Genomic DNA, 10,348 nt, shown 5'->3' on the forward strand with positions numbered 1-10,348 from the left:
AATCTGCATTTGCTTTCACTAGCCCTTTCCTCTGGAACTCTCTACCTACTTCTCTGACTAATTCTCCATCGCTTACAAAATTCAGAGCGGATCTTGAGATCCATCTGTCTGCAAAATTCATTGAGGAGCGCTGTTGAACATCGCGGAAATAGCGCTATATAAGCTAATTAATTGATTGATTGATGGATGGGTGGATGGATGAGTGGGTGGATGGATTGATTGATTGAAATTAAAATCGAACTTCTTTTTTTTAAATTTTCTCTTTTCAACCACTTTTCATACGAACTGTTTTTGACAAATAGATATTTATTTATTTATGTGGGATTGTGTGTTTCGTTAACCAAGACATTCATCAAGGTATTCTAAGTATATGATTTTCAACATCCAATGACAAACTTTTAGCTGCTGTAGTTGGTCTATGGCTTTCTAGAACTATCTAATTCTGTCTATTATCGCTCGCTTTTTGACGGTTATAGCCTACGTCAGGTAAGTTCTAATTATCTATCAAATTTTAATTTGCGAATTCAAAATTTTTATGTTTGATATTTAGTTTAAAAGTTTTAATGAAATTTTTTTTCATTTGTCAACTTTTTAAAAGTTTTGCCATTTTATCGCTATCATTCTGATTTCTTTCTGGAATGTAGGTGCGGTGTCTGGTATCTTTTTTGAGTTTTGATTGTGATTGATTTGCGTCTTTTCGGCCCCAGTGGACTGCAGTTGAAAAAGTAAATCGTATAATATATTGCAACTTTTAATTAATAAGTTAATAATGTGTCATGCCATTCTCTCTGTTTGGTGATTGTCATTGTTGACATTGTGTTCTTTGTTTGCTAAAAAAAACAAAAGAAGAAAGAATAATAAATAAATATAAAAAACAATCAGTGTGTAAAAAGTAAAATCAATGTAATCATAATGAATCTTGTAAAATTAGCATTACTAATAGTATTAAAAATTAAATATTTGTAATCTAAAAGAATAATTAACTTATTTTTAATACAAAAAAACTGATACTTCTTTCTTTATTATTGACTTCTGTTTGTTATTAAATTAAATTATTAAGGTTACTTAATATTACTTATTCACATTCCAGTCATCATGAATTCAGAAGATATAAAATTGTTGCGAGAGTTTGTGAAGGTCTGTGAAGCCAAGCCTGAAATCTTGCATCTCCCTGAATTAAGTTTTTACAAAACGTGGCTTGAAAGGTGGGATTACCAATTTATTTATGTTTCTTTTTGTTGAATTGTTGTTTTGTCTAAGTTCAAATTTTATTTTATCCTGTTCTGCCAAGCTTCAATGGACTTTTCTATGGTTTTACCAAATTTTCAATTTTTTTAGTTAGTTTTCTAAAATAATGTTACAAGTTGTTAATGGCAAATTTATGTTTTGTATTCTAATTTCAATTAATATTCAGTTGCAATTGGCAATAATGTTTGTGATAAATGTATTTAGTGTTTTTTTGTTTTTGATCTTGACCTGATTGTTGTGGTGATTTTGTTTTTCTTGAAAATTTGTTTCACATTTGAACAAGCAGCTTAGGTGCAAAACTGCCAGCCAAAAGCGAATCACATGGCCACAGTCACGGTCATGGCTGCTGTGGACATGCACATGAACAGGAAAAAGAAACGGTTTGCAACACTTTCTTCATTCTGTTTTTTTTTCAATGATGAATATTCATGCTTGAAACCTAAATAATTTCACCTCACAGCATTTTGAGCCAGCAGAGCCTGTTGTTGAAGACAGTCCTGAAAGTGATTTAGGTGTGATTTTGTTTATTCTTATCAATTTGTGCTAAATACATAATCTTTTCACTATCTAGCTTGCTGCTCCACTAACTAACTAAACAACATTTAACAAGTGTAAAATGTTTTACACCTATGAACTTATCTGAATTAACTTTGGCATGTGACTGGCAGAGATCTCTTTGGACTCAAGTCAAATCACAGCAATGTGCTCACAACCTCATATTCTTAACCATTAGGTCACAATCACTCTCTTCATTAAGTTATTCGCCAATGTATTCTCACTTGGTGTACTGATTTTATGTATATTCAATTTAACTGTATTAGACATTGACAAGGATGGAGTCATCGATCCGGACGAGGATGTTCCTCACACCATGGGGGATGAGAGCATGGAGGTCTGTGGGTCTTTCTGTAACCATTATCATTCATATTTATGGTGTTCTGTATTGAAATGGTGGTGTTGGTAGCAGTGGAAATGGTAGCAGTGAAATATGTAAACTTTATTATGTGATTGTTGATGTTCGTTGAGTTTGTTAATTGTATGTGATTACTTCTGTGCTGACATCAAGGTGACTGACGAAATGCTGGAACAATCAAGCAGTAAACGAGACGAGGCCATGTCAGCCATTGCAGAAGGTTTTTTTTATCTTTTTATCACTTCTCCTTTTTAATTTTTTTCCTATTCTTCCATTCACTTTGTAGAATTTGTGCTAGCATGAGGATGCATTAACAGCTTAACTGTTGTTGGCTTTGTGTTTTATTTTTTAATTAATAAAGTATTAATAGGTGTGAAGAACAATCATAAGTTGGTAACTAAAATTAAGAGTTTATGATTAAAGAAAACCTTATGTTGGAATAATGTGACCTGCTTTTCCTTATTTTGTTTCTATTGTATTATGTTGTGTATCATTAGTGGATCCATTTTTTATAACTAATTATTTTCTCTAGTAACAGCTAAAATGAAATAAAGTTTTGGTAAATTTTTGCCAGGAAATCTTGACAAAGCTGTTGAGTTTTTTACGGAAGCCATCAAATTGAATCCTGTATCTGCCAATTTGTATGCTAAACGAGCCAGGTTTTGCTGTTTTTCAACAGAAGTTTTTTAAAATAATATTTAATAATACACGAACTTGTTGAAATTTATTATTGAAATAATTACACACAGCTTCCGCAATAGTTAATGTATAAATAATGATATGCAACATTAACAGCATCTACGTGAAGTTACTGAAGCCCAATGCAGCCATTCGTGACTGCAACAAGGCCCTGGAACTGAATCCTGATTCTGCTCAGCCATACAAGTGGAGAGGCAAGGCATACAGGTGTCTTCTTTCTCCATTCTATTTAATCTCTCCGTATACATTTAATTTGCCCATGTCCTTTCATTAAATTTTCAAATAAATCACTGAAGGTAGGATTAGCTGCACCGATTAAATATTAGTTGTGTTACTTGAAAAGTTTCATAATTTAATTAAATTTTTGACTAGGGATTTCGTTGAGCCTTGTTTTAATTAGGATCCATAAACATGTTCATCTTAAAAATTTTCACTCCTGAACTTTCATTGGGTTAAGTATCTTGTAAACATTCTAATGATTTTCGTTTTCATTCTTTTCTCTGCATTTCCAATTGCAACCTTTCTTAAATTTATTTTATCAACATTAATGCCAATGTGAAGTAATTCAAAGATTGCTTGTTGTTTATTAAAGACTTCTATATTTGACACCATTCCAATAAAGGTTGTTGGGTGAGTGGGAACATGCCTACCAAGATCTGAACAAATCATGCCAGCTTGATTACGACGATGATACCAACGAGGCTCGCCGAGAAGTTGAACCTAAGGTTATTGCATCACTTAGTGTTTGTTGCTATTCTTTTTTCTTTCATCATTACATATCATAGTTGCCCTGCTGTTACTCGAATGTTCACATCATTATTTTTGAATAATTTAAACCATAGTGAACTGAGTAACTCATCATATTGTGAAGAATATTTTCAGAAAGTTATGCCTCTGTTGCGTGTATATTTTATTCTAACTACTTTCATATTCAAACATGATTTTTCAGTGTTTAATGATTTATGTTCGGATGAATACGTTTTTAATTGAACTTCCATAAAATATTTCAAGTTCTTTAAAAAAAATCATCTCATAATAATTAATTACATTGAGAAATTAATATTGTTTCAGGCAAAAAGAGTGATGGAACACAAGAGGAAGCTGGAACGTAAGAAGGAAGAGAAGGAGTTGAGAGAGAGGAGAGAGAAAATCAGGAAGGCCAAAGAAGAAAATGAAAAAGCTAGGAAGGTGTGGCCTCTTTAATGGATCTACGTTTCAATTGGCATTGTTGATTTGTAAAGATGTGTTAGATATGCTTGTTTTGAGCTTGCTGTGAATATTGATACAAAAGTGTCTGTGTCCATTTTATTCTTATTTATTTTAAAACAGGACCAAGAGGCCAGAGGTCATGGGCCTGGATCGTTTTATGGTACGTTCGGATGATTCAATTTTCCATCATTTGTTCATAACATAACATCATTACATTGATGTGTTTATAATATATTCAAGATTTTGTTGATCGTAACTTTGCCATTCAGCTGGTTGATTTTCCAAAATTACTTTATGTTTAACTCATTGCTAAACAATGATGTCTGAGTTGATCTTACGTCTAATCTAATTCTTTTCTGAAATAGCTGTCCGACTACAACAATTTAACTTAGAACTGGCCCTCTATTCATATTATCATTATTTAACCTTTGATACTTTGCAGGTGGATTTCCTGGAGGAATGCCAGGAGGGATGCCAGGAGGAATGCCCGATATCTCAGGCTTGTTCAGTGATCCAGAACTTCTCCAGGCCTTCCAGGTACATTTACCTGATAAATTTATTTCATGTCATTTGTAAAATTTTTGTATTGCTTGGTGGTGAGGTTGTTAAAGTTTGATATCCTGGTCAAATGGAAATTTATTTGACAGATAGTTTATTAATTTCTGTTCATATTTCATGTTAGTTAAAATTTGTTAATTGATCGATGATGCTGTAGGACCCAGAAGTTGCTCAGGCAATGCAGGACATCAGTGCCAACCCTGCCAACATCATCAAATATCAGAATAATCCAAAGATCAAAAAGATTATTGAGAAAATGTCTAAAAAATTTCCTGGAGGACCAGATATTGGTAATGATGCAGATCAAGATGATGATAGATCCAGTGTTCCAGAGTCTGGGCATTCATCTGCTCACCACAATATTCCATCTCAGCCGGATATCGATTAAATTATCCTCTTCGTCCTTACAAGATGAATTGAAATAGTTTTATACCACTTCGTCCAGTGGCTTTTAACTGAATTTAAAAATTGGTTTACCGACTTAATATATTTAAGCTAGCTTTGACTTATTTTTAATTTTCTTACTCACTAATTTCTATGTTGGAGTTTTCCTAACGTTTGTTAAATGATTTTTGTTTTCAATGTTATTTAAGTGTCGTTACTTGTTGAAGTTTCTAACAAAAGATTGAATCACATCTGTTGAATGAACTCTAAGTTTAAATTTTGTATGTTTTTGTTGACGGTTGACGATCATATGATATTTAGCTGATTGCAATCTCTCTACTGCTATATTTTTATTATGCATAATGAAGCTCTTATTCATTTTTTATGTTTTATTTTAGTATCTTTTAAGTCCATTATGGCGTTCGTAACAAGATGGTTCGTAGAATATTGTGAATAACTAAAAATATGAACAGTGAAATATTTCATAATGCAAGCAGGAAACATGCGAGTGCTTGAAACATTGAGATTAGAGGAATGGAAGAGATAGTCGGTTAGGAATCAGAAAAAATAAGGTATTTTAAGTGAGAAAACTTTTTTGTGAGGAATCACAAAGTGGAGTGCTTCCCTTAGATATGCCTATATTGTCGACAAACGAGATGTTGGATTAAGATCTTAGTTTTGAGATGTACTACTTAGAATGTTGGCCGTCAAGCGTTGTCATAATCTATTTTTTATCTCGCCGGTTGCACGTGAAGATTATTCCTATGACATGGATTGGATGGCCGACAGACAAAAAGCCCCCAGCACAAATTATGATGTTTTTGGAGTTTTATTCTTGAGTTGCCTTGTAAAATTATTATCATTAAAAAAAGCTTTAGTAAAAGATTATAAGTATTGACTGCACTAGAGATTTTGGCATTTTATGCTATTCCTTAGTTCCATGGATACATACCTATATCCATGCTTAGTTCGATGTCTTATTTGAAGATTTGCTTTGTGATTTTTTTTATTTAAAAAACCAGAATCTGCCAAACGCAGAAACTGTTACAGCATGCAAGGCAATAGTATAAAATGAAAACGAAAAATAAATAATTGAGAAAAAATGTTTAAGCATGAAAAGTATGGAAAATAAAGCAATGGTTTAAGATGACATAAATAAAACAATTTATTAATTTAAATAGTTTTGTCCATTTCATTATCATTTTTAATATGCTCGTGACAAATTTTTCAAACAAGAATTTTTTGTTTTACAATTAGTAGATGGCTATTCCGTCTTGGTTCACGTTCATCATTTCATTGAGGTAAGAGGCGGGAGATGGAGGACGACCCCAATGACCCAGTCTATTTTTTATCTTCCGAAGCAAGACGCTTGTTCATTTCATATAATCGGCTGCGGCTAAGTCGCAAAAATAAAGAATAAGATAATAAAGTAATCAATATCGAGCTGCCATGTCTTGGTACTTGGTTTTAAGTATTCCAAGTACATGTTGTAGACCATCTCCTTCTACTTCATCATTTGTTTCTTTGGTAACTTTTTCCTAATTAGTGATTCATTTTTCGTTTTTAAATAAACATAAATATTAAAGCACCGTTAAAAGTCTGAACAAATTAAATAAAAATAAAGGAAATCTCGGAGATATTGTGAATATATTAAAATATGACATAAAGCGAAAAATTTACACTGATTTAAATAAAAACAATATTCTGCATTATTGCAAATATACATTGATTGAATCAAGAATTTGATTTTGTGCCTATTTTGTGTTTTTAGTCATTAGAATTAGTTTAGTCATTTAGTGTTTTACAATAAAAATATATTTTTATTTTTGAAACCTGAACTGAAAAATAGCAGGTGGTGGATAGAGTAAAAGCAGCCAGACAGCAAAATTACTAAAATAGATAAGGGAATGACTGATGAATTGAATTTGCAAGTGTAACCAACAAAATAATCTTTTCTCATTCAAAAATCAATAAATTTAATTAAATTTTTAATTTAAGTTGTATTATAAAATAAAATAAGTAAAATTTTTGTTTTAAGAACAAGTTGAAGTATTTATTAGTTTTCTTAAGACCAGCCAAAATAAAATCAAAAACTATAAAAAATGTCTGAAGAAACAAGTCTGTAAAAACTTTTTCATTGTTTTTTAATAATAATTAATTTCATTATTACAAGTTTAACCAATGTTATTCTTTATTAATCAAATTATGTTGTTATTATTTATACAAATGTGTTCTACATTTTAACGTTTTGCACTAAATGCATTCAGCAACCTACAATTAATTTAATTTCTTAATTACAGATTCTGAATTGCTGACCAGTTTTTCAAACCCCAATTACTCCCATGTTTCTTCCATGATCACAGGATCCAACTCGCAATTTGATGACGATGATGAGGATAATTCTTTACTCTTGTTGAAAAGTGATGATGATCTGGATGATGAGGAGGATGATAATGACAACTGTCGGGGTAGCAATGCCTTAACAGCACTGGCAGACGCCATACACAGTTTGGAATTACTGACAAAAGATCAACAAGAAGAGCAAAACACTCAGCAGGATAAAAATCTTGAATTTTTGCCATTTTCAGATCGCATAGGGGACAAATCTTCTGGCTTCTCGAGTGATTCTGCATTCTCAAGCCCAACTAGTGACTGCTCTCCACTGATGCGAATTAGGAAGCATGCTAACGTTAATAACAATAGTACAGTCAAAGAAGATGAAAATAAAGATGAAGTAAATGTGAAAAGTGATGACTCGAGTATTGATACACTGATAGCCAAAAGTCTATCGACCGGTGAGACATCAAACTGCAGTGCAGCCACAACTAATTTTGAACAGAAGTTGGATAACCAAGAGTACAACAAAGACAACCAAAAATTGCCAGGAAAAAATTTAGAGGAAGAGGAAACCTACAAAGATGAGGATGACAGTTGTCCTAAAATTGACATGCCAACTTCTCCGAAGACTCCTGTTGGTGATGATGATGATCGCAAGAAAATCGTGGTGGATTTGTTGGACAATGATGATGACGAGGAGGAGAGTGTCAGCTTGCTAGCGTACGTTCCTCGTCCTTTCTTACTGATTTCTAATTGAATTTCACGACAATTTCAAAATGTTCAAAATTTTTGAATTTTATTTTCAACAGTAGGAGAAATGAAACATTAGCAGCAGCAACAACAGCAGAAACGTTGGAAACAAGACCAGTTGACAATTTGAATGTACTGTCACCAGGCTGGGAGAAGTGTGAAGGTTGTTCATTGTTCATCAAGCATTACATTCATTGTTCATCATTCATGATGATACTGATGTTGATGATAATGACAATGATGTTGATGACGATACTGATGTTGATAATGATATTGATGTTGATAATGATACTGTTGTTGGTAATGATGATTATTTACAATATAGATGCGAGTGGCCCATATTACTGGCACATAAAGACGGGGACCATACAGAGGAACCCACCCACACTCATGGATCTACAAACATCTTCATCCATGGTTCGTTTTGTTCATCCATTCATTTGTTCGTTCATCCATTTGTTTAATTGCTTGTTCGTTCATCCATTTGTTTAATTGCTTGTTCGTTCATCCATTTGTTTGTTTGTTCATTCATTTGATTGCATAGTTTACATAGTGCGCTATTTTATTATTTTTCATGTGGCTACAATTTTTTGGTGTTAGTCTTATCATTATTTTGTTTATTGCTTATACTACAAAACACACACACTCACACACATAGACATATATATATATATATGTGTGTGTGTGTGTGTGTGTGCGTGTGTGCGTGCGTGTGTGTGTGTTAGTGTGAGTTAATGTGAGTTAATATTTTCCAAATGAAACACATAGGAGTTCAGGAGCAAGTTGTCAGAACCAGATGTCGTGGCAAACACGTGTGACAAGTCTGTCATCTAACTCTTTAACTTTTACATATTTACTTTTTTACGATTGCTTTTAATTTTGACCTGCTATGACTGCAGTAGCCACCACCGACGCCGCTGATCTTGGGTTTTTTAATGACCACTAAGTACAAACAGTTTTGATTAGTAATGACACCACAACGATTCCATGACTCACGTCACCGATGATTTAATCTGCTATGGTGACATATCATGACATGATTGATGATTTATTTGACATGTAACTGCATAATCCTTCCCTATTCATCACTGACAGCCGTAAAGGGCCCTAGCATTAATAATATACAACAATGGTACTAACAGATCATCGACAACACACTCTTCTTCCATTCCCGCCAAGTCATGTTCCTCCAAGATGGAAACGAACACGACGTCAACCACTCTGCCCATTCCTGTGGTCAGCGAGACGAGCGGCCAGCAGCATGATGGCAGCAACGGCATGGATCTGGAGCTGCCCGTGAGGTTTGCTGTGAGGTCGCTCGGGTGGGTGGTCGTCAACGAGGAGGATCTGACCAGGGAGAGGAGTAGTCACACTGTCAGTTCATTTTTCGATGGATGGATGATTGGATGGATGTATGGTTGGTTGGATGGATGGGTGGATGGATGGATGGATGGATGGATGGATGGATGGATCAATGAAGAAGTGGACGAGTGAATAGATGGAAGAATGGATTGCCTGTAACTGCTAAACAAAACCACTAACAGCAGACAGTTTTATTTCAACCTGAATATAGTTCTCCAACGTGAACAAACGCGTAGATAGCATAGCATGGATGCATAAATGCATCAGTTGATTTCATACAAACAACAACAACAACAACACACGTTTAGACGGCATTTTCCCCGAGATCGGGGGTTGCCGTTTGGCTACCTATGATGAAACTGAAATACCCCTCGACTCCATCCACATCTGTCACTCGCCTCAGTATCACGCAACCCCGCTTTCACCCTGTCCTTCTCCACCTGCTCTCTCCATCCCAATCGCGGACGACCCCTTCCTACCACTCCTTCAACCTCGAACTCCAACGCTCGCCTAATCCCGACCCTTTCATCCCTTCTCAACACATGTCCATACCAACGCAATCTCGATCTCCTTATCAATGTCACAATGTCCTCATTCAGTCCCATCATTGACATCAGCTCTGTACTACTCCTCCTATCCTTCACTTTAACCCCACACATCATCCTCACCATAGCTCTTTCAGCCCTCTGCAGTACACTTTCCTCCTCTCTCCTCAACACCCAAGTTTCACCACCATATATCATCGCTGCTCTCACACATGCTTTATATACCCTCCCTTTCATCTTCACTGACCATTTCTTTCCACACAATACCCCACCCAGTTCCCTAAATTTCATCCATCCCACACGAACTCTAGCCGTAACTGCGCTCAAACATCCTCCATCCGCA

The 10,348-nt window shown here is 34.5% G+C and overlaps 2 protein-coding genes across 2 annotated transcripts; both read left to right on the top strand.

Moving 5' to 3' along the window:
- Window positions 1–460: 460 nt before the first annotated feature.
- Window positions 461–5,453, top strand: HELRODRAFT_185497 (hypothetical protein). The gene is made up of 14 exons (XM_009017977.1): window positions 461–486; window positions 645–725; window positions 1,091–1,205; window positions 1,535–1,628; window positions 1,709–1,760; window positions 2,070–2,140; window positions 2,315–2,381; window positions 2,736–2,820; window positions 2,957–3,067; window positions 3,483–3,585; window positions 3,932–4,048; window positions 4,190–4,229; window positions 4,512–4,606; window positions 4,785–5,453. Exons 3-14 carry the CDS (start codon window positions 1,096–1,098, stop codon window positions 5,013–5,015), a joined length of 1,176 nt encoding a protein of 391 aa, XP_009016225.1. The 5' UTR covers window positions 461–486; window positions 645–725; window positions 1,091–1,095; the 3' UTR covers window positions 5,016–5,453.
- Window positions 5,454–7,113: 1,660 nt separating this feature from the next.
- HELRODRAFT_171241 (hypothetical protein) lies at window positions 7,114–9,814 on the top strand (the record flags this gene model as incomplete). Its single annotated transcript, XM_009017978.1, has 7 exons — window positions 7,114–7,129; window positions 7,312–8,068; window positions 8,161–8,261; window positions 8,424–8,515; window positions 8,867–8,919; window positions 9,241–9,420; window positions 9,769–9,814. 7 exons carry the CDS (start codon window positions 7,114–7,116, stop codon window positions 9,812–9,814), a joined length of 1,245 nt encoding a protein of 414 aa, XP_009016226.1.
- Between the last annotated feature and the right edge of the window lie 534 nt (window positions 9,815–10,348).

The sequence above is a fragment of the Helobdella robusta genome (genome assembly GCF_000326865.2).
Source record: "Helobdella robusta unplaced genomic scaffold HELROscaffold_20, whole genome shotgun sequence".
In the NCBI taxonomy this organism is placed as follows: domain Eukaryota; kingdom Metazoa; phylum Annelida; class Clitellata; order Rhynchobdellida; family Glossiphoniidae; genus Helobdella; species Helobdella robusta.